At 38.7% G+C, this 24,394-nt stretch overlaps 1 protein-coding gene across 5 annotated transcripts in view; it reads right to left on the reverse strand.

Moving 5' to 3' along the window:
- The window catches only part of EIF2A (eukaryotic translation initiation factor 2A), a 55,468-nt gene that overhangs the window by 15,535 nt on the left and 15,539 nt on the right, over positions 1-24,394 (reverse strand). The window contains exons 2-10 of one of the 5 annotated variants that reach the window (XM_059688140.1): positions 23,947-24,016; positions 19,008-19,082; positions 15,184-15,305; positions 13,348-13,447; positions 12,925-13,007; positions 10,332-10,405; positions 10,062-10,206; positions 9,762-9,878; positions 4,619-5,190 (exon numbers count right to left, since the gene is read on the reverse strand). In XM_059688140.1, the coding sequence (XP_059544123.1) occupies positions 4,619-5,190; positions 9,762-9,878; positions 10,062-10,206; positions 10,332-10,405; positions 12,925-13,007; positions 13,348-13,447; positions 15,184-15,305; positions 19,008-19,082; positions 23,947-24,016 (1,358 nt within the window). The remainder of the gene's footprint in view (positions 1-4,618; positions 5,191-9,761; positions 9,879-10,061; positions 10,207-10,331; positions 10,406-12,924; positions 13,008-13,347; positions 13,448-15,183; positions 15,306-19,007; positions 19,083-23,946; positions 24,017-24,394) is intronic. The other 4 variants (XM_059688142.1, XM_059688143.1, XM_059688145.1 and 1 more) reach the window with 4 other exon arrangements.

A 24,394-nucleotide genomic window follows, 5' to 3' on the forward strand; every position in this document is an offset into this window, starting at 1 on the left:
GTCCCCACTGGGGTGCCTGGCCAGTCTGGGTGAGAGGCTGAGGGCTGTTTTCAGGCTGGGTGTGACTGAAGCTCCCAACTGCTCCTTTTTTTCTTTTTTTTTTTTTATTCTGGGCCAGCTTTAGCTTGAGGCTTGGCTCCAGCTCTTAGGCCTCCGCTTCTGAAAGTAGGTTTCTGGCCTTTGCTTACAATGTTGCGAATCTGCTGGCTGAAGCCCTGGTGGTATTTGTTACAATGTTTCTTAAACTGCCCGCTCAGAGGCCTGCAGCACAGGCGGGGAACGTTTCCTCCGTCACTGAGGCAAGCAAGCCTCATGTTAGTTTCAAGCTGCCTGGCTGCCAGCTGCCACCTTGGCTGACAGTTAATTTGCATATCTCGCTGATTAGCCAATGAAAAGGGTAGCAGTCGTACGCCAATTACCATGTTTCTCTTTTATTAGTGTAGATATATATATAGACCAGAAGAAGCCTGGTGCACGAAATTTGTGCACGGGTAGGGTCCCTAAGCCTGGTCGGAAATCAGGGCCAATCTGTGGGGTGACCGGTGGGGCGATCTGGGCCCCTGCTTGCACCTGCCTTGGCCTGGCATCGCCCACTCGCTGGCCCCACACCCTGCCATTGCCGCTGATCGCCATCTGTGGGCGAGGAGCAGGGTGATTGGGGCCCCCGCTTGTACCTGCCTAGGCCTGGCACTGCCCGCTCACCTGCTCCACCATCCTGCTGTGGTACCACTCTTGTCAGGCTCATCAGGGCCGGCAGTGCCTCCACTGCCGCCTGCTGCCAGCGCTGCGTTGCAGTCACCCAACATGTTCCGCGCCGCCCCCTGGTGGTCAGTGCATGTGTAACTCCCGCTCAGTCAAACTCCCGCCCATGGGGACAATTTGCATATTAGCCTTTTATTATATAGGATTATTTTCTTTCTTTATAAATATATATTTTTTATTTCAGAGATGCTTTCAGAGATGAAGGGGGAGAGAAAAAGAGGGGGTAGGGGAGTGTGAGAGAAACAGAAACATCAATGATGAGAGAGAATCATTGATCAGTTGCCACCTGCACGTCCCCCCGTGATGGTTGAGCCTGGAACCCAGGCTCTAACCAGGAATTGAACCGTGATCTCCTGGTTAATAGGTCGATGCTGAACCACTGAGCCACACCGACCGGGCTATTATATTATTTTCCATACAGACAACTGTAAAACTACTTTTGCTCCACCCTGTATATAAAAACCTACATTTGTAGAACAGAGAAACTTGGAGGATAAGCCTCTGTCACATCTTTTTTTGTCTCCACTCTGAGTACAATGGGACTTAAGATATACTAGAATATGTTGAACATTTGTTTTATACATCTGAATCCTTTCAATAGTGGCTCTTGTGTAGTATCTTGCTTCAGCAGAAAATTTCTACTCATTTCAAAAGAACTTCAGAAAAGGACAAAGCTGCCTGTCTGGCATGGCTCAGTGGTTGAGCACTGACATATGAAACAGGAGGTCACAGTTCCATTCCCAGTCAGGGCACATGCCCAGGTTGCAGGCTCAATCCCCAGTGTGAGCTGTGCAGGACGCAGCTGATCAATGATTCCTTCTCATCATTGATGTTTCTATCTCTCTCTCTCTCCCTCTCCCTTTCTCTCTGAAATCAATAAAAATATTTTTTTTAAAATGACAAAGCAATTAAAAAATGATGTAAGAAGAAAGAATGAGTTACAAATCTCTTCCAAACCATGTAGCCACTGACAGACTTTCAGTTAAGACAAAACAAACAAAAAATCCACACAGCTCCTAAGCAACATGACCTTTTCTGGCTTTAGTTCTATGTGACCACTGTACATATTTCATCCTTACTAATAAAATGTGTTTCTTTGCCCAGCCAGAATAGTTCAGTTGATTACAGGTTTGATTCGCGGTCAGGACACATTCCTGGTATTGGGTTTGATCCCCTGTCAGGGCACGTACAAAAGGCAATCCTGTATAATAAAAGCCTAATATGCAAATGGTCCCCTTGGGCAGTCGTTCCACCAGGAGTTCGATCTCTCACTATGACGTGCACTGACTACCAGGGGGCAGTGCAGAACATGGCGGGTGTCAGCGATGCTCTGCAACCTCTCACCAGCTACCTGGGGGCAGGGGTGCAGTGAGAATGCGGGGTGTCCACTGAGCTCACTCTCACTCCCCCTGCTACCCTCCCCTGGGACACCAGGGCTCGTGTGCCGGGGAAGTCCTTCCGCTCAGGTGCCAGGCACCTGCGAGAAGCCCACCCCACACCTGCGCAGCCTCTTCTGGGTGAGCTGGGCCACAGCCACCAGGGGACTGCAGGGGCCAGTCGGGCTCCCCGTGGGTTCATATAGGGGCTGGTCTGCGAGGCCAGCTTGGAGAGAGCGTGCTGCCCACCTGGCTTCCGTGTGGCGCTGCTGGGCGGTCCAGAGGCCCATGCTGTGCCCCGACCTACAGTGTCCAGCCACGCTCACCGCAACTCCATGTGGGGGGTGGGGGGCACCCTGACTCAGGTAGAGAGTGGCGTGTGGGGGCCCAGGTGCTGCCCAGGGTCCAGAGGTCAGCTGGGACTGTCCCTTCCATGCCAGATGCTTGTGCTTCAATTGCTGGCCAGGCCTAGGGACCGCACCCGTGCATGAATTCACGCACGGGCACCTCTAGTTGATTGATGTTTCTCTCTCCCTAAGCATGTCCTCAGGTGAGGATTAAAAATCAATAAATTTTGTTTCTTCAGTTATATCGATTTTTATGTGACTGTTTTGATGAACATATACTAAAAGTGAAGGTGTTTTTTTTTCGAAAGCCAATAAATACTTCCTTAAGTATAATTTATATAAAAAAGTTTATTTATAAAAAAGTAACTTTTTTCCCTGGCTGGTTTGGCTCAGTGGATGGAGCGTCGAGTCAGCCTGTGGACTAAAGGGTCCCAGGTTCGATTCTGGCCAGGGGTACATGACTGGGTTGTGGGCTCGATCCCCCACAGTGGAGGGCAGTCAGTGATTCTCTCTCATCACTAATGTTTCTATCTCTCTCCCTTCCTCTCTGAATATATATATATATATATATATATATATATATATATATATATATATATATATATATATATATATACACACATATATTTTAAAGTAACTTTTTTCTTCAAGGGGAAAAATCCCAACATTTTTATTTCTGTCTGCTGTGTAACCTCCTTCCTTTGTGAAGTTATCAACTAGAATATCTTTGTTTCTAGTAATTTCTTGACAGTATTTTCTTTGCCATTTACCTAATTTCTGTAATTAGATACAAACAAAAATTTCTCATGAGTGGTTACTGACTAAAATGATTTGTTAGGCTCACATAATTACCATGTCACATACAAAAGCAAAAGCTTAGTGAAAATCTTAAATGCTAAAAAATTTTGGTTTTAAGAAGTTCTTACCTAGTTTTATCACAATTTTCAAACTATAATCTTTCTATATTAATTTCTCTACCTTCCTCCACTAAAACAAACTAGTTTTATGGATCAGAGAAAAAAAATACACACCAATTCAGAATTTCTTCCTCTTGTGCTATCTGACATGAATTTAGAAAGCAGGATAGGTTGAGGTTATTCCTGTTTTCAATTTAGGTAAGAAAAATCTCAATATACATGGGACAAATCTGATTACAATATTCTTTCTTTTTTGGCCTAATAAAAATATCATAAATAGGGCTTACTTGGTTAAATAAGTTTTTATATATATTTACTAAATCATACAACAAAAAATTTTCAACAGAACATTTTAAGAAGTTACAGACCACTGCTACATTTTAAGGAAAAGGATAGTGGTTCTTTTGTTTTTGAGAGGGTGAGGAGTGGCACAAGGAAGGCATAGGAATATTTATCCTTTAAAAAAGTATTACTTCCCTGAGTGCTTAATAATGAAGTAGCTGTATAACACCATTTACTTGGAACAGTCCCAGCCTGTTGTATTGTCACCTTTCTAATAGATAATAGAAAGACTTACAGAGCACCTTTATTCCTTAACATCACCACAGAAACTTAAATAATTTACAAATGCCTTCTCCTGAGCTCTGAAATACTAATATTTTAGAGCAGATAAGAATCTGAACAATACTCTGGTCATAACTTTACAACAAAGTTGGGAACTGATGATGGCCTAAGGACAATAAATGTTTTGTTTGAGCAACAGTGTTTCAGAAACAGAAACTTTACATAAACATCCAGACTTGTTTAGTCTTGAAAAATCAAACATTTTGGCAAAGTGGGACTAAAATCTCCTATGGAAACAATGAACTACTGCTGTGTGGTTGCTGTGGCCTTTAAGGAGGGCATGATCTCTTCTAGTCAGCATGGTCTTACACTGGCAGGCCTTTGAATTTGAGCCCATGGTCTACAAAGCTGGTATGTTATATTCTCAGTTATCTTTCCCAGACATGCAAAATGTGAACTGCTTCAAATTAACTACTCTATCAATCTAATATGAGCTGTTCACCATTTTCAGCAATAGTTTCTCCATGGTTTCTACCCTAGAGTTTCTATTCTCATCAGGTACTAACACAAGCACATGCCTGAGGAAAAAAAGGTCTAGAAAGCTCCACACACTGGAAAACCTTTTCCCACTAAAGTAGTAAACTTGACTTACCAGTTTGGAATTGGTAGTTGGTTTATTTCTTAAAGCTGGGGGTCTGTAAGCTGTTGCAGTTTTAGGTTCTTCACTGGGTACGTCACTTGGAACTGCTTGGTAAGTTATTGTTTTTGCTGGAAATATTCCATCTAAAAATGGCTGCCAAGAAACCTGCCATAATTCCACATTTGATGGCACATCATACTTGTGCAAGATTGAGCCAGTGTAATGCCAAATCTTGTACCCATTATTAACACGTAACCTGGGAGCACATGTAGCTGTTAAAATATGCTCACCATCTGGGCACCAAGCAAAATATGTAGAATCAGAGGCCACTGGTTTAGAAATAAGTTTGTAGTTTTTAACATCCCATACTTCCATCTGTCCCCTCAGATTTCCAAATCCAGCCAGTACTAATATATGCCCATGAGGACTATAGTAGGCTGCATTACGAGGACCAGTTCCAAAGTCAAACACAGGATCACACTTCAAGTTGAAAATCGTTGCTTTGGCAGGCATAAAACCATAAACAGCACAAAACTCGGTAGAATTCGAATTCCAAATTACATCATAGATGGGGCCACTTTTTGCTGGAAAAATAATATAAAACCCAAATTAGCAATAATTATATGAATATAATATTTATTAGCACTAATTATAATCACATAACACTCAAACATATCAAACAGTAAAAAAAAAAAAGAAACAAAAAAACCCGAAAATTTCATGGTATGTTAAAATTAAAATATTTGTACATGATATATATAAAAATTAATGTATAATCATAAATTTAAGAATCTCTAATAAACCTTAATTTCTTTTACATTTTGGCAATGTGGGCTCATAGTAGCATAGGTTATTACTACTAGTTATTAACAACTAGTTTTTATTTGAAATAGGTAGTAGTATATGCATATAGTAATAAAAATATGAACTATATAAAAAGACACACCACAAAAATAAACCCCTCTACACTAAAGGAAAACCTCTGTTATATTTCTTTTCTGTCTTTGGTTAATCCTCACCCAACAGTATTTTTTCCATTGATTTTTAGAGAGAGTGGGAGAAAGGAAGGAGGAAAGAGGGAGAGAGAAGGAAAGAGAGACACATTGGTTGCCTCCCACAGGCATGCTGACATAGCGGGGGATTGAACTTGACCCTGTGTATATGCCCTTGATCAGGAATCTGCATGGGGGAATGACACTCTAACCACTGAACTACATCCACCAGGGCTTCTCTGATATATTTATTGCATACTAGAGGCCCGTTGCATGAAGAGATTCGTGCAATAGGCCTTCCCTCCCCCTGGCTGCTGGCACCAGTTTTCCTCTGGCACCTGGGACCCAGGCCTTTGCTCCGGGGAGCCTTCAGTTTTCACTGCTCCAACCAGAGCCTTCGGTCTTTGCTGCTCCGGCCGGAGCCTTCAGTCTTTGCTCCACCGCTTCGTGCCTATGTATGCAAATTAACCATCTTTGTTGGGTTAATTTGCATACTCTCCTGATTGGCTGGTTAGCATAGTGGAGGGACAGTCAATTTACATGTTTGTCTATTATTAGGTAAGACTAGAGGCTTGTTGCACAAAGAGATTCGTGCAATAGGCCTTCCTTTCCCCTGGCTGCTGGAACCGGTTTGCCTCCAGCACCCGGGGCCCAGGCCTTCGCTCTGGCCGAGTTCTGGCCGGAGCCAGTCCCGGAGCCGTGTGGCCTCACTGCTCCGCTGGCCCCGGGGCCATGAGGCTTCGCTCCACCGCTTGGAGCCTACGTATGCAAATTAACCACCATCTTTGTTGGTGGTTAATTTGCATATCACGCTGATTAGCCAATGAGAGGCGTAGCGAAGGTAGGGTCAATTAACATGTTTGTCTATTATTAGATGGGATGCTTCCTGAATATTTTTGTTGAAATTTAGCTTCTCTCCCTTAAACACATACAAAAAACCCCCAAAGTTCTACCCTCTGTTTCATTTCAATACTCTATCTTGGAGATTTTTTCACATAAGTGCATTATGATCTGCCTCATTCTTTTTCAGCTGTTCCGTGTTCCATTACAAATTCTGTGAGTGTTCACAAACACATCTGTAGAAGTGCAACTGCCTGGTCAAAGGGCGCACCTAGTCACTGGATGACATACCACCAAACTGTCCTTTAAAGACGTACCAATTTACACTATGAATAACTTTTGACAATATGGAGTTTTCCCTCACTCTCACTCATGCTCTGTAGTTTCTTATTTTTACTTTTGCCAACCTACTAAGGTGCAAACTGTATCTTGTTTTCTATTTTCTTATAAACTAAGCACCTTTTAAATATATCTATAATAGTAATCTATAATAGTAAAAAGGCAATATGCTAATTAGACCAGAAGTCTTCCAGACGTCCTTCCTTGCAAAGCCGGGGCCCAAGAGAAGCCAGCCTGGTTCCCGGGTGCCTACCGGTGGCCGGAGGAGGGAAGCCTGGGTCCCGGATGCCGTAGGGAAGCCAGTGCTGGCAACCAGAGGAAGGCAGGCCTACTCTTAAATGAATTTTCATGCATCGGGCCTCTAGTTTATACATAATTTCATTTCTCTTTCTGTGGACTATTTTTTAATGTTCCATGTCCATTTCTTTCTTCAGTTATTGGTCTTTTATTGCTTTACTTGATACAGTAACAATATTCACCTTTTCTCAGACTCATCCCTTGCAGTCTAAACAAATTCCCCCCCCCAATTTTTATTGTTTGCTTTGCTTAATTTTTAAATTCTTTTCTTCCCTTAATGTAGAAATCTATAACTTTTATATATTAAAATTTATTCCTTTTCCCTCATAACTTCGGTCTTTAGAAAGGCTTTTTAGAAAATCACAAATATTTGCTTCTAGTTCTATAGTTTTAGATATAATTTTTTGGCCCAACTGGATTTTTTTTTTTGATGAAGAGGCAGCATTATTGATTTCTTTTCTTTTCTTTTTTTTTTTTTAAGAGAGGAAGGAAGAGGGAGAGAGAAACACTGATGTGAGAAATATTCATCAGTTGCCTCTGGCAGACCAGGGATGAAACGTACAACCCCACCATGTGCCCTGATCAGGAATCAAACCCGTGACCTTTCGGTGCACAGAAAGAGGCAACACTATTAATGTTTTGTTCCAAATAGCTAGACTGTTGTTCCCATACCACATATTAAAAAATCAGTATTTTCCACCATTGATTCAAATGCTGACTTTCTTACACAGCAGCAGCAATGGAAATGTGCATCTCTTTCTGAATTTGGTTCTGTTTCATTGTTTACCTGTCTACCCACCAGCCAGAACCAAAGTGACTTAATTACATCTGCCATACATCTTAATATCTAATAGTGTAAGAATCCCCCCATCCTATTCTTTTGCAGTTTTCAAAACATTATTGCAAGTTTATTTTTCAGTATCAACTTTAGAATCAGCTTACCTAGTTAAATCTACTGGCATTTTAATTTCACTTTTACATCAATTTGGAGAGAAATGACATCTTTATAAAATTCTTAAAGGTCACAGTTTGTTCCTCAGAAGTTTTTTTCCCCATCAGACCTATACTATTTGTTTTTTGTTGCTATACATACATGAAATCTTCCCTTCCATTATGTTTAAGTGGCTGTTGTTATATGGTGACTTCATCTATGAGCAGAGATGATTTTGTTTCTTCCTTTTAAAACTGCACACTTGCCCTAGCCGGTTTGGCTCAGTGGATAGAGTGTCGGTCTGTGGACTGAAGGGTACTGGGTTCTAGTACCAGTCAGGGCACATGCCTGGGTTGCAGGCTCAATCCCCAGTAGGAGGCATGCAGGAGGCAGCCGATCAATGATTCTCTCTCATCATCGATGTTTCTCTCTCTCCCTCTCCCTTCCTCTCTGAAATCAATAAAAATATATTTAAAAATAATTTTAAAAAATAAATGAAATTGCATACTTGCCTTGGCCTGTTTGTTTCAGTGTTTAGGAGCATGGTCTGTGGACCAAAGGGTTTCGTGTTCCATTCCCAATAAGGGCATGTACCTGGGCTGCAGGTTCGATCCCTGGCCCTAGTTGAGGTGTGTGCAGGAGGCAACCAATTTTGATGTTTCTCTCTCTCTCTCTCTCTCCCCTGTTTTCCTCCCTCTCATACATACTCTCTCTAAAAATCAATGGAAAAAATATCCCTGGGTGAGGATTAAAAACTAAAAATAAATAAGGCTGCATATTTTATCTTTTTTAAAAAATATATATTTTTGTTGATTTCAGAGAGGTAGAGGGAGAGACAGAAACATCAATGATGAGAAAGAATCATTGATCGGTTGCCTCCTGAATGCCCCCTACTGAGGATGGAGCCCACAACCCAGCATTTGCCCTGAGCAAGAATGGAACTGTGACCTCCTGATTCATAGGTCGAAGCTCAACCACTGAGCCATCAGCTGGGTTATATATGTTATCTTTTGATCAATTATACTAAGTATATCTTTCAGAATGTTAACTAAGAGTGGAACAGGGAGTCACCCTTGTTTTGATTGTGACTTCATTAGAACATTTTCTTTACATGTTCAATTAAAAATGAAAAAATTAGGGATTTTCCAGAATTTTAGATCTGTATTATTCTATAGTTAATTTAGCCTAACAAAACAAAGATGAAGTACTAACATTCTTCAGTACTGAAGATGGTGCTAAACTCACTAGATGAACTTACTGTCCTAATAAGTTCAATAAGTCCCCAAAGAGCTATAGCAACTGAATTACCTAACTTCGCAAGTTTCCTACTAAAGAACTATCATAACTAAATTAACTGGGTTATGCCAAAATCAGGTGTGTCTGGAAATGACTTTAAGTTTCTTAATCAAGAGGAATTTTATCATAAAGATTATAAAACATGTTAGTCTTATCACCTGATCAAGAATTTAGATTATATCATCTTTTTTAAAAAACATATATTTTTATTGATTTCAGAGAGAGGAAGGGAGAGGGAGAGACAGATAGAATCATCAATGATGCGAGAGAATCACTGATTAGCCAGCTGCCTTCTGCATGCCCCCCACTGGGGATTAGGGCATGTGCCCTCACCTGGAATCGAACCGTGACCTCCTGGCTCATAGTTCAACGCTCAACCATTGAACCATGCCAGCTGGGCTATATCATCTTTTTCACTGCCCTAATGTTTTTATCAAAGGAAGATGGCTGAAATACTCACGTAATTGTACCACAGCACTTTCTCCGTTTGTTGCAATATAGTGCAGCGTTTGTTCACCGTAGTAGGAAGCTCCTGTCTTGTCAACATCTGTACTAGCTATTACTAACACAGCAGTAGCTATAACAGTGAAAACTTTAATTAGATTTAAAACACAAATTAACCTAATGGTGATAAAAAATATATTAAACAATATAATACAGCCATGTAAAAGTTCATTAAATAACATTCTCCTATACACATAGGAATCAAGTCTAAATCAATACTTGATAAACAAAATGAGAGAAAATATATTTATCGTACCTTTTTTATTCCATAGCATTGTAACCTTATCTGCCTTAAAGAAACTTTTATTGGCTAAAGCTGCATGAGGTCCATCAAAGTTGGGGTACTTATATAATCGAACAAATGAAGGTGCACCCTTACTTCCTGGAACGTAAACAGCCACCTATGATACACAGACATGAATAATTTAATTTATGAAGCATATAAACTAAGATAGATATCACTAAAAACTAAAAAAAGAGGTTAATCTTATAATATTCCACATAAACAAACAAATATAGCCATTACCTTGTATGGTTGGGGTCCAGGTGATAACACAAAATCATTAATTTTTTGCAAATGCAATTTATTTGCAGTTGTATCTAAAAAAAAAGGAAATGGTGTTAGATTGATGAGAGATTCTAATAGTGAATGCTAAATTCTGAATGCATTTTAAAAGGTTAGTGTAACTATACACAATAATGATCATTGTAGTCTCATATAGATGAGGCAGAGCAAAATAGTGGAAAAAGCATGGGTGGGAGTAGACAGATTTACACTTGAGTTTCTACTCAGTCACTTATTAGCTGTGTGAGCTTGGGCAAGTAATGAGATTACACACCTAATTCCCAGTGATTGGTTTTTAAGAGCACAGTATCAGGAACATAATAGGTATTTAATAAACATTAGTTCCCTTCTCTTCAACTTCTGAAATAAAGTAGTTTTAGAGCCCATTAGTTGGGAAAGATGACTTTTAGACTAATATAAAATGTGGATATAGATATTCTATAACTAATTACATGACAATAATGATCACAAGAGTAACAGTGGTGGACATTTTTTTGAGTTCTAACTCTGTGCCAGGCAGTCAGAACCCATGTTATGAATAATACTACTTCCCTAGTTAATGGGATCAAGAGCTGTTATTCTTCCTTTGTTCAAATTCAGAAATCAACAGCTCTTCAAAAGTAGCACACCAAACTGCCAAACTGCAGCACCCTTCTTCTGGCTTTCTCACAAAGAGGCAGGCAAGTGAACCCAAAATCAGTGGGGGCTAGAATGAGCCTCAAAAGCAAGATAATGAAGTGTACAGCTATAAAGATTAAGTGAATAATGCCACCTTTGGTATATGTTAACGGAGTTACCAATTCCTACTCTATTGTAATATACTCAAAAGTGTACAGTCACTAATGGGATACCCTAAGGACAAAAGAAATTACAAAACTTTTTCTTTAAATCATTTCAGTAATCATGTTATTGGTATTACTGTTCGCATTGCTATTCTAAGAATATTATGTGGTTCGTGTGAAATAAAGCAAATGAAATTCCAGAGAACCAGGATTCCTGGTGTTGGCAAAGACAATACAGATCTAAGATATAAAAAAAAAGAAAGAAAGAAGAAAGCCTAAAAACAATGGTCAACAAACCCCACACCCACACTGTGGTCTCTAAATACCATTTTCCACTAAAAGAAACCAGAGTATTTCAAAGAAATGACTGATTCTAGGTATACAGCAGGAAATAATAAACACGGTAGTCTCAGAACAGCTTGTCTTACTATATAGCAAAATAGTCATTAAGGAATAATTGACCAATCATGGGATAATCTGAGCCATCAATAAGAATAATAATTGCAATGGACTGAAACACATGTTTAAATTTCTAGTTCACAAAGATGGGGGGGGCGGGGACAGGGGAACAATTGGTTGCAATGAAGATTGCCAAAGAAAGAACTCATTCTTTCAAAAGTGATAAAAGGAAAGAATATTGATCTTACCTTTCCTATATATACGGTACTACTAGGCAACCAAATAGTAGATGAGAAAATTTCTCTTTATAGAAGTAGTACAGCTAATATGAGAGAGGAGGATAATCAGAATATCACCAATTCGCAACCACTCATGAAATAATGAATCTAGGCACTGAACATTAATGTCAGTTAACCCTACAAAATTAAAGACAGTAAGACAGTATGTGCTTCTTGATAAAATAATTCAATACTGTCTTATGATGTCATCTTACCCTAATCTCCCGCAGAAAAGATGCTGAAATTGACCAACACTGGATCCAAATGAGTTACTAATAGGGGACAGATGAACAAGTTAAATTATAGGATGGGATACAATTCAAACTATGGGAAAATATATAGGACAAGTAACCTTGTTTAAGTAATAAACTGCAAGAGGGGAGATGGAAAGATGGAGAGGGAACCTGTAGCTTAAAAGAAACTTAAAAGATACATCAGTTAATTGCAATGTGAAAAATCTTATTTGGATTATAAGTTTTAAAATAACTGTAACATTGTGATTATTAGAAATTTAACACTGAACAGGTATTTTATAGTCTGGGATAATGGTCTTTTGGCTAAGTTATAAAAAATTTAAGAGTCCTAATCTCCTGAGATACATACTGAAATGCTTATAGGTAAAATTATATGACCTCTAGGATTTGCTGTAGCAGAGTAAGAGGAATGGAAGATGGACAGAGGGATAAGAGAGGATTGGCAATGAGTTTATGGTTATTGGGACTAGGTGTCTAATTTATGTTTCAAATTCTACACAATAAAACATTCATTTGTATCACAGAATTTCAATAGCAAATAAATACAGACAGAGACATTTAAAATGTCTTGGTTTAATAGATATTTAGGGAATAAAAAGTTATTATGAAAGAAAATTTTTGTGTTATAAAATTTCACTAGTGTTTATAAGTTATTCAAATGAATTACTATAGTAATTTTAATATATTTTAAGTTTACATATAGTATGTATATAAATATATAGCAATGTATTAATATTAATATGTTAACAGTATTTTAGAGAACTCTATGATACATATAAAGCAATAAAAACTATATACATTTATAGTAAATAATAAAATTATTTCATAAATCTTTCCATACTGAAATTGTTATTTTCAAAGAAATGAACTTCATTGTTAACATTTCGGGCACAAATAGTTTCATCTTCTGACCAGGATGGACACCTACATTGAAAAGAAAATATAAAAAACATTTAAACAGAATGTAATACCACTTGTTAACATGTTAAAGTTTGTGATATTGCTTATTATTTAAGGAAAAATACTTATAATATGATGTTAAGTCAGTTACTAATAGTTTTAGTCAGTATATATAATAGACAAAATACTAAACAAAAGAAAGATCAAGTGTTTATTACATTCCTATGTACAAATTTCTTAATAGATCTAGATTTTGGTTTGAGAAGTTATTTTCTAAACCAATACCAAAGAAACAAGTATTATACAATGAAGTTATTTAAAATATTTTGTAAATAATAATAAGTATTCTAAAACAGTTACTTACCAATTTTGCATCTTTTTCTGGATGAAAGCCTTCAAACATGTCCCAGTTTTCACATCATAAAGTTGTAGGTTGGGAATTCCAGCTGTGCCATCTTTAGAAGCTGAAGTAGAAACATTTTTTTTTATAGTAATTGTCTCCTAACACTAGTAAAAAAGATGTCATTTTTAGAAACAATTTGAACAAGATTACACAGATAAAGTAAGAGAGTTGCTTTAAATCAACTTTCCCCACTATTTTTAATTATGGATTTACTCACCCATTCCTAAAGCCATAACAATATGACAGCTGAGAATACTTAAAAGAGATTTCTTGTTTAGTGAGGTTTACTGTTAAGTAGATTAAATTGTCTTATATGAAAGCTTGTATCTATAAGTCACACACAGAGTTTATATGACTCATGATTCTTAATTTCCCTTTTATTTACTTGGAAAAAGAAGATTCATTAGAGTCCATGACTCTTGGAAGAACACACCCAAGAGGTTTACAATCCAACAAGGAGCTATTAAAATATTTTGCTTAATATCCACATAAATTAGGACACGTTTCTCTTATTTACTTATTTTAATTAATTTATTTTTTATATATTTTTATTGATTTCAGAGAGAAGGGAGAGGGAGAGATAGAAACATCAATGATGAGAGAGACTCATTGACTGGATGCCTCCTGCACATGACCTACTGGGAATCCAGCCTGCAACCTGGTTCATTGTTGATGCTCAACCACTGAGCAACATGGGCCAGCTAAAATAAACATTTTACATAATCATTATAAATGAAAGAGGAAGTAGAGTAGATTCAACATCTAAGAAATGTGTATGGTATGACAAAGAATAGGTAATCGCCGAGACCGGTTTGGCTCAGTGGGTAGAGCGTCGGCCTGCGGACTGAAAGGTCCCAGGTTCGATTCCGGTCAAGGGCATGTACCTGGGTTGCCGGCACATCCCCGTTGGGGGGGGTGCAGGAGGCGGCTGATCGATGTTTCTCTCTCATCGATGTTTCTGACTCTCTGTCTCTCTCCCTTCCTCTCTGTGGAAAATCAATAAAATATATTTAAAAAAAAAAAAAAAAAAAAAGAATAGGTAATGGTGTGCCATTGTCTAACACTTTTAGAGATATAATATGTTACATAAACATTTTATATAGCTGTGCTTCATAGATAAGTAATAAAATACTGGGAATTGGTATCGGGGTTTATTTTAAGAAACATGTTTTAGATTCAGATACACATTATTTAAGAAGTTAATAAGATGATGGTAACAAAATACTTACACAGTGTCTGGCACGTGAGTACTCAAAGTTATCTACTTAGAAAAAGAAACATGGCCTAGCCGGCGTAGCTTAATGGTTGAGCATCAACTTATGAACCAGGAGAGGTAGGGTTTGATTCCTGGTCAGGGCACATGTGTGCCTGATCCCCAGTGGGAGGCGTGCAGGAGGCAGCAGATCAATGATTCTCACTCATCACTGATGTTTTTCTCTCTCTCTCTCCTTCTCCCTTCCTCTCTCTGAAATCATTTTTTAAATGCTTTTATTTATGAGGTTATTATTATTCTTAATTTTTGAGATCTTCTCTATCCAGTGTTATTTACTTTATAAAATTTCCCTTGGCTTTTTCTTTTGCTCTATTTCATGATGGATCTCTTCATTAACCTACTATGCAATTACTTAAAGTACATTATATTTGGGGAATACAAGATTCACTGTTGATTAAAAATATTTACACACTATTTACTACCATAAAGACTAATTACTTTCTTATAAGTTATAAATTCTCATTTTTTTCCCACTGAATTGAATTGGGCCTGTTAGAATATTTTTATAATTGGAAAATACTTACTAGTGTAAGGTTGCCACGTTGCCAGGACAGTGTTTTTTGGTGAGAATTCAAGGCAAACTGTCTTAGGGAGGTCGAAGGAGTGCAGTAGTCGTCCCTTGTTAGTGACACTGATAATATTTATTCTGGTTTCAAAAGAAATTACTTCAGCAACAAAATACTGTTTCACAATAGCCAGCACTAACAAAAACATTTAACTCTTTCAAATATAGGTCACTCTATCTATTTTTCATAAAATCAATTTTCAGTTAGTTCTAGAAAATATCCAATAAACACCTTAACTAAAAAAAAGTACACATTTTACCAAAAGGCCCCTATATAAGGCTGGTGTTTCGAAATTACATGCAATTAATAGAAAGATACAATCACAACAGGACTTTAATTGAACAGAGCTACCTAAAGACAAGATGAGATGTATCAAACCAAAGAGAAAACAGAGATGCTAAAACAAAAGCATATTTTATTTAATTTTTAATTTTTATTTTTGGCTTAACTAACAGTTATTTATTTCTTAAAGCTCTGGAGGCTAAGAAGTCCATGATCAAGGTGCTGGAAGCTTAGGTTTCTGGTGAGAGCCGTCTTTTTGGCTTGTAGAAAGCTGCCTTCTTTCTTAGTTCTCACATTGCACAGAAAAAGTATGTTTTAAATATGTTTTTATTGATTTTTAGTGAAAGAGGAAGAGGGATAGAGAAATAGAAACATTTTTAGTGAAAGAGGAAGAGGGATAGAGAAATAGAAACATTGATGAGAGAAAAACATCGATCAGCTGCTTCCTGCATCCACCTCCACATCTCCTCCCCACCCCTCCACCTACTAGGGATCGAGCCTCCAACCCAGGTATGTGCCCTATCTGGGAATTGAACCAGTGACCTCTTGGTTTATGGGTTGCTCAACCACTGAGCCACACTGGCTGAGCAGAAAAAGTATATGTTAAAAACTGAGTAGCCCCTGAGGAAATCAGCAAAGAGACTTTGGATGCTTATTAAAATTTCAGAAGCAGTCTTGAAAAGATAGTCTGTAAGAGTTATTTTGGTATGATAATGATAAATATTAGAATAATTGTACCAGATTCCATTTTCTTTGATGCTTTCTATGTACCCTGTTCTAGTCTAATCACTTTATGCACATTTTCTCATTTCATCCTCACAACACCTTATAAAATAGGTATTATCATCTCAACTTTACAAATGGTAAAAATGATTTGATGAAAAATTAAGTGATTTGATGATTTGCCCAAGATCATACTACTGATAAATGCCAGAGTTAACCTTTAAAACCAGCTTAGTGACTTGCTAATATGTATTCTCGGGGGTTAAAAAAAAAAGAGATATAATCCATTTTATTCCAGAAATTCCTTAAAATTACTTTGTTCTACTCAAGTTTGAGGACACTGGATCAGGATAAGCAGAAATTGGTAAGAATACAAGATTACTGCATATTGTTTTAACACTTGAAATTTTTTATAACTTACTGTGAATTTCATATTTTAGAATTACATAAAGCTTTCTTTTTTGTAGTTGATAACCTTGAATAGTTATTCTTAGAATGTTTAATGAAAGGTGTTTATTTTGAAATTTTTTTAAAAAATCACATATTTAAGGAAAAATCACCTAGAGTTTCTGACTTAGTTAACCATGAATTCAGCAAAGACCACATACACTACATGTTTTTCCTGTCCCAGGGACATGATATGTCTTTGAGCCACAGCACTTAAGGAAATAAATGCTAGAACCAGGTACAGAAAATATCTATTAAAAAGATGGACATAACATATGGGGACATATTAAAAATATTCAGAGTTGATGCCTGGCTGGTGTGGTTTCTCCCGTCCTTTCTGAAATCAGTAAAAATATTTTTTTAAAATATTTTAAAAAAATAAAAAATACTCAGAGTTGAACCCAAGAGAAAGCCAAGTGGAGATGTGAAATAGATAAAATAATTATAATAACTACCAAGGTAAAAACAGATTACTCAATAAACTCTAAGCTAACAGGATAGGGTTACCACAAAAAGATAACAGACAATGAAAAGAAGTATGGTAGGTCCCATTAGACAGTAAATTTCTATGAATTCATTACTCAAATAGCATAAATTAAAATATGGATTTAAAAAAATAAAAGCCAAATGCCCACAACAGGTTCACCAAAATATAAATAAGTAAAATAAGTAATAAGAAAGTCTTGACAGTACATTTTTCATTGAGGCTGGGATTGAGATTGTCAACACTGTGGATAAGACTCAACATGATTATATACTTAATAATTTGACAGTAGTTTATTGGTTGAATTTAATAACTTAAAAAATAAAAAACTGATTTAATATTTTTAATAATAAAAGGTTAAAAATATATAACTGCCCTGACTGGTTTGGCTCAGTGGATAGAGCGTCAGCCTGTGGACTGAAGGGTCCCAGGTTCGATTCCAGTCAAGGGCATGTATCTTGGTTGTGGGTGCATCCCCAGTAGGGGGTGTGCAGGAGGCAGCTGATCGATGTTTCTCTCTCATGGATGTTTCTAACTCTCTATCCCTCTCCCTCCCTCCCTCTCTGTAAAAAAATCAATAAAAATATATTTTTTTAAAAAAGTGAATCAACTAATGTAGTACAACCTTTTTAGCATTACTTTTTTTAAAATCATGTGTTTAATCCAATATGACCTGATAGTTGAAAGACTTCAGAATATAATACCACTGTGTAAAAATCATTTAAAATGTGCTTTTGGGACTAATGTATGTATTTGCCCCCTTAAAAAAAACAAAAACCCTAAGATATTATATCTGGCCTTAGCTGGCTTGGCTCAGTGGATAGAGCATCAGCCTGCGGACTGAAGGGTCCCAAGTTCGATTCCAGCCAAGGGAACATGCCTGGGTTTCGGGCTCGATTCCCACTAGGGGGTGTGCAGGAGGCAGCCAATCAATGATTCTCTCTCATCACTGATGTTTCTATCTCTCTCTCCTTCTCCCTTACTCTCTGAAATCAATAAAGAAATAAAAAAAAGATATCTGGTTAAAAACAACAACAAAATAACTTTAAACCGAGCAACAAATATTTGGGCATCTTTTTGATTCTGTTAACTGACATATTATACTGACTATGGAAAAATTCAAAAGGACTGGTTTTCTTAATAAAATATGAGCATTTAATCAAAATACTTTTTTTTGCAAGATCAATTTTGTAATCTAATTATTTTATGTAATATAGACTGTACTAAACATACTTTCAATTACTTTATGTATATTAATATAGACTATACTAAACATATTTTGAATGCCTTACAAATCCTATATAATAAGAGGCTAATATGCAAATTGTCCCTTTTACCTGGAGTTCGACCAGGGGGTGGGGCTGGCTGGCCAACCGCCCATGGCTCTTCCCCCTGGCCAGTCCCGCCCCTGATCGGCCTCCCCAACCCCAATCGGGGAGGGTCAGCCAGACCCCACCCGTGCACGAATTCGTGCAACAGGCTTCTAGTACTTGAACAAGCAAGAATTATTTTCTAAGTGTTACTATGGAACTTAAAAAACCCAATAACCGAAAGCACTATTTAAAACAACCTCTCAGGTTATTCCGCATTAAATTAACTGCCCTTTCTCATATGTTACTTTTAAATTCTAAGTAATTAGATAACTCAAATGAATCAGGCATATAAGTATAAACTAACAACTTTGGAGGTAGGCCATGGAAATTATGTTGGAGATAATACCTAACTGCATCATGACATCAAAAGATGGACTTTATTAAAGACACCCAAATACATATTACTCAAATAATGCTGGTTATGTTTCACATTCATGACACATACATAAAATTTTATGTAAATGAACACTAACTTCTCTCCGTTGCCCCAGGCAAACAAGGTCCCATCCTTACTAAAGGTATAGACTTTGCAATTTTTCCCAGATTCCCTGAAAAGGACAATAAAAAAGTTTAAATTAATAAGCATTAATACTTAAAAACAACTGATTAAAAATTCACAATCTTACTACTAATTTAATAACTAAGAACTTATATAAATTTTAGAAAATAATTCTAAAATGCTTTTGTCTACCAAAATACTTTATCTCTTAAAATACAGCTTCAACAAACACTAAAGTAAGCTGGAAATTTATTTTATACCAACTGGTCAATATTAAGGGGGGGGGGGGGCTGTTTAGGGAGAATATCTAGTTTGTGTGACAACCCTAAAATGTAAATGAATGTGGAAGTTACCAGCTATCAGCCCTGAAACTGAGAGGGCAAAGGATTTCAAAAGGGAGACTTTGTGAAGAATGTCCCAGACCACTTGCATAAAAAACAATGGTGAATAGAATATCCTCAAGTGGCTAAGAAGTTCCCCTGGATTTATCATATGTAGAGACAGAAAGTATAACATGAGGATCTTTACATTTAATAAATGCAGATGCAGGATTCTGTAGAAAACACTGACTTTTGGCAATATTCTACCAAATGGTTAAAACTCTAAGTACTGTATCTCTCAACTGGAGATGGCTAGTATGATTTCCCAGTGATAGTGAGGATCCAAACAGAAAGTGTATGTGTTGTCCATGTTTAGTCACAACATTAGATCAGTACTTCATGGCTAATAAATATTTAAATTATTAAACAACAGTGCATTGAGAACTAACCACTACACCCCTTTTAAACAGGTTACTATCTTTGCATTAATTCATCTGAACATGACATTTGTGTTTCTGCAATCACACAGTAATGGCAGCTTATACTCATTTTGTGGTTACCAAAATATTATTTTTTATCTCTTACAGCTATGACCAAGATGTTCTTCATCCTATATTGTGAAAATCATTTCTGAATCTTAAGGCAGAACTTTACAATTATCATAGTCAATTCCACTCAGGTTTGGGTCTATTATTCTAGCCTACAGAGATGTATTTACATCTTGATTTTTCTCTTTTAAGACACTAGTTATTCCTTACAGCTTTATGGAATGCATGAAGTATAAAAACATCATCCTGAACCTAACCGGTTTGGCTCAGTGGATAGAGTGTCGGTCTATGGACTGAAGGGTCCCAGGTTCGATTCTAGTCAAGGGCATGTACCTTGGTTGCGGGCACATCCCCAGTAGGGGGCGTGCAGGAGGCAGTTGATCGATGTTTCTCTCTCATCGATGTTTCTAACTCTCTATCCCTCTCCCTCCCTCTCTGTAAAAAATCAATAAAATATATTTTTAAAAAACAACAAAAAAAACCACATCATCCTAAGCTATCATTTAAATTAAGTATTAAGAATGCTGAATGAGCTCTTAAGATCCTGTGGCTCACCAATAGTCCTTCCCTCAAACTAAAATCAACTCATTTATCAGCTGATTTCACAGCTCTTAACCAAAAACACTCTGTCATTATCATCATATAACCCAAAAAACTGTGTCAACCTAGCGGGTTTGGCTCAGTGCATAGAACACTGGCCCGCAGACCCGGTTCCAGGTTAAATTCCAGTCAAGGACACATACCTCGGTTGCACGCTCGATCCCTGGCCCCGGTAAAAGGGGCATTCAGGAGGTAACCAACTGATGAGTCTCTCTCACACTGATGTTTCTCTCTCTCTTTCTCTCCTCCCTCCCTTTCACTCTCTAAAATTCAATGGGAAAAATATCCTTGGATGACGATTAACAACAACAACAACAAAAGACTATCATTTCTCAGATACTTTGCCAAAATCATGATCTTAGTTTTATTCTGATGTGTCTGGAAATTCTACTCAGAAAGGAAATGAGTTAAACTTAAAACAGTTTGTTCTTGCTCTAGCCCAGTGGTCAGCAAACTGTGGCTCAAGAGCTACATGCGGCTCTTTGGCCCCTTGAGTGTGGCCACGAAGTTTCAATGGCACTGTACGTGTGCGCCCACACGTGGTATTTTGTGGAAGAGCCACACCCAAGGGGCCTCAGTTTGCCGACCACTGCCCTAGCCAGTTTGGCTCAGTGGATAGAGCGTCAGCCTGGTAAATGCAAGGTCCCAGGTTCGATTCCGGTCAATGGCACATGCCCGGGTTGTGGGCTCGATCCCCAGTGGGGGACTTGCAGGAGGCAGCCAATCCATGATTCTCCCTCATCATAGATGTTTCTATCTCTCTCTCCCTCTTCCTTCCTCTCTGAAATCAATAAAAATATATTTTAAAAAAATTAAAGTAAAAAAAAAAACAATTTTTTCCTAGCAAGCTCTTTTTGATTCTAATAATCAGCCCTTTATATCATGATTATAAACTGTCTTTTTAATAACTTATTCTAGAATAGTGTTTAAGGTTCAAAGAAAGCTTACTAGATTACAGAATCCAGAATTTAATTCTTTTTCTCAATCTTGGCAATTAGGCTATTTTGTCTATTTCAATCTGATAAAATCATTTACTTATTTTTAATATATTTTTACTGATTTCAGAGAGGAAGGGTGAGGGAAGGAGAAATATCAATGATAAGAGAGAATCACTGAGTGGCTGCTTCCTGCACTCCCCCTACTGGGGATTGAGCCCACAACCTGGGCACGTGCCCTTGACCAGAATCAAACCCCAGACCCTCAGTCCACAGGCCGATGCTCTATCCACTGAACCAAACTCGCTAGAGCCTTCTGGTATAATCTTTTAAATGAAAAACTTAAAATATACATACAAAAAAAAGAGAAAGAGTATGATAATGTACTTAACACCAAGCTTAAATAATTAACTCATGGCCAATTTTATTGAATTTACTCCCTACCTTTAAATTTAGCTAGAGGCCCAGTGCACAAAAATTAGTGCACTCGGGGGGAGGGGGATCCCTCAGCCCGGCCTGTGCCCTCTCGCAGTCTGGGACCCCTCGGGAGATAACGACCTGCTGGCTTAGGCCTGCTCCCGGGTGGCAGAGGGCAGGCCCAATCCCTAGGTGCAGCCCCTGGTCGGGCTCAGAGCAGGGCTGATTGGGGAGTTGGGGCGCCGCCCCATCATGCACAGAGCAGGGCAGATTGGGAGGTTGCGATGCCACCCTCAGTCACACTCAGGGTAGGGCCGATTGGGGGGTTGGGGCACCGCCCCCTGTCACACTCAAGGCAGAGTCGATGGGGAGGTTGCGGCGCCAGCCCGTCACCCACAGAGCAGGGCGGATCAGGGGATTGGGGCGCAGCCACTGTCACACGCAGGGCAGGGCCGATGGGGAGGTTATGTCTCTACCCCGTCACACACAGAGCAGGGCCCGTGTGGGGGGGGGGGGGAGGAAGCTGGGGCGCCGCACCCTGTCACACACAGAGCTGCGGGGCAATCAGGGGGTTGAGGAGCTCCCCCCTATCAGGCACAGAGCAGGGCTGATCAGGGGTTGGGGCGCCTTCCCCTGTCATGAACAGAGCAGGGCAGATAGGGAGGTTGTGGCCCCACCCCGTCACACACAGAGCCGCAGGACGATCAGGGGTTTTGGGCGCTGCCCCCTGTCACGGTGATCCCAGTGCCGGGAGGTCTCACGGCTCCACTGATCCTGTTGCTGGGAGGCATATTACCCTTTTACTATATAGGATAGAGGCCTGGAGCACGGGTGGGGGCCGGCTGGTTTGCCCTGAAGGGTATCCTGGATCACTGTCAGGGTCCCCACTGGGATGCCTGGCCAGCCTGGGTGAGGGGATGATGGCTGTTTGCAGCTGGTCACACACTCTTCAGGGAGGGGGTCCCCACTGGGGTGCCTGGTCAGTCTGGGTGAGGGGCTGAGGGCTGTTTTCAGGCTGGCGGGTGACTAAAGCTCCCAACTGCTCCTTTTTTTCTTTTTTATTCTGGGCCAGCTTTAGCTCTGACTCCAGCTCTGAGGCCTCTGCTGCTGAAAGCAGGTATCTGGTTTGTTTATGTTCTATAATCGAAACACTGTATCAACTCCAGCTCTGAGATCCCGGCTCGCTGAAAGCAGGTTTCTGGGGTTTTGTTTAGCTTCTATATTTGTAACTATGTTTCAAACTGCAAGCTCAGAGGCCAGCAAGGCAGGCGGGGAACGTTGGTTTCCTCCGTCACTGAAGCAAGCAAGCCTCATGTTAGTTTCAAGCTGCCTGGCTGCCGGCCGCCATCTTGGCTGGCAGTTAATTTGCATATCGCCCTGATTAGCCAATGGGAAAGGTAGCGGACGTACACTAATTACCATGTTTCTCTTTTATTAGACAGGCTATTCATTCTTTTATTCCTTTTTTATACCTTCTTCATTCTGTGATTTCATGAAAATTATAGACGGTGCTTTTTGTAAGTTTTTCCTCATTCTCTAAGACAAAATTCTTCGAAGGTAGTGGTTGATCTCAATTACACTATTGTCTACACTAGTGGTTCTCAACCTTCCTAATGCCGCGACCCTTTTAATACAGTTCCTCATGTTGTGGTGACTCCCAACCATAAAATTATTTTCGTTGCTACTTCATAACTGTAATTTTGCTACTGTTATGAATCGTAATGTAAATATCTGATATGCAGGATGTATTTTCATTGTTACAAATTGAACATAATTAAAGCATAGTGATTAATCACAAAAACAGTATGTAATTATATATGTGTTTTCCGATGGTCTTATGCGAACCCAAAGAGGTCACAACCCACAGGTTGAGAACCGCTGGTCTACACCTTTTCTTTTAAACATGCTTAATCTATTATTTTCAAAACTAAAGATCATTTTTCTTGATAGAATACATGCATTCATTCCAACTTCTGTTAATATTATACAATGTGCCACAAGAAACTAGCCGTTTTTTCTCCTTCTTAGAATATAACAACAAAAATAATTTAGAGTGTATTTCATAGTTCCAACTAACATCACTCAAACCATACCTTGGAAGCACTGTACTCTCTGTAAAATGTGGTGGTCCATTCACCATGTACAGTCCTTCTGATCCTCGGACTAAAGAAATAAAATGAAAAGAATCACCATGACTCTGTTAATAAATAGTTACCACAAATGTCTTAAGAAACAAAAAGCTTTCTGTCAAAATATTAATAAAATTATAAAACATTTCTTAGACTTAAAGAATGTTAGTGTGAAAAAGGCACAATTTTCTTACCCTATTGCATGAAATCATATAACTGCTGAGAATAAATAGGTAATGCAACAGACTGAATGTTTGTGTCCACCCCAAATCCTCAAGCTGACACCCTAATCCCAAGGTGATATTTGAAGGGGGGGGTCTTTGGGAGGTAGTTAGATCACAAGGGCAGAGCCCTTATATATGGGATGGATTAGTGCTCTTGTAAGAAGAGCCTAGAGAGCTAGCTAGCTCTC

The sequence above is a fragment of the Myotis daubentonii genome, chromosome 3 (genome assembly GCF_963259705.1).
Source record: "Myotis daubentonii chromosome 3, mMyoDau2.1, whole genome shotgun sequence".
Taxonomy (NCBI): domain Eukaryota; kingdom Metazoa; phylum Chordata; class Mammalia; order Chiroptera; family Vespertilionidae; genus Myotis; species Myotis daubentonii.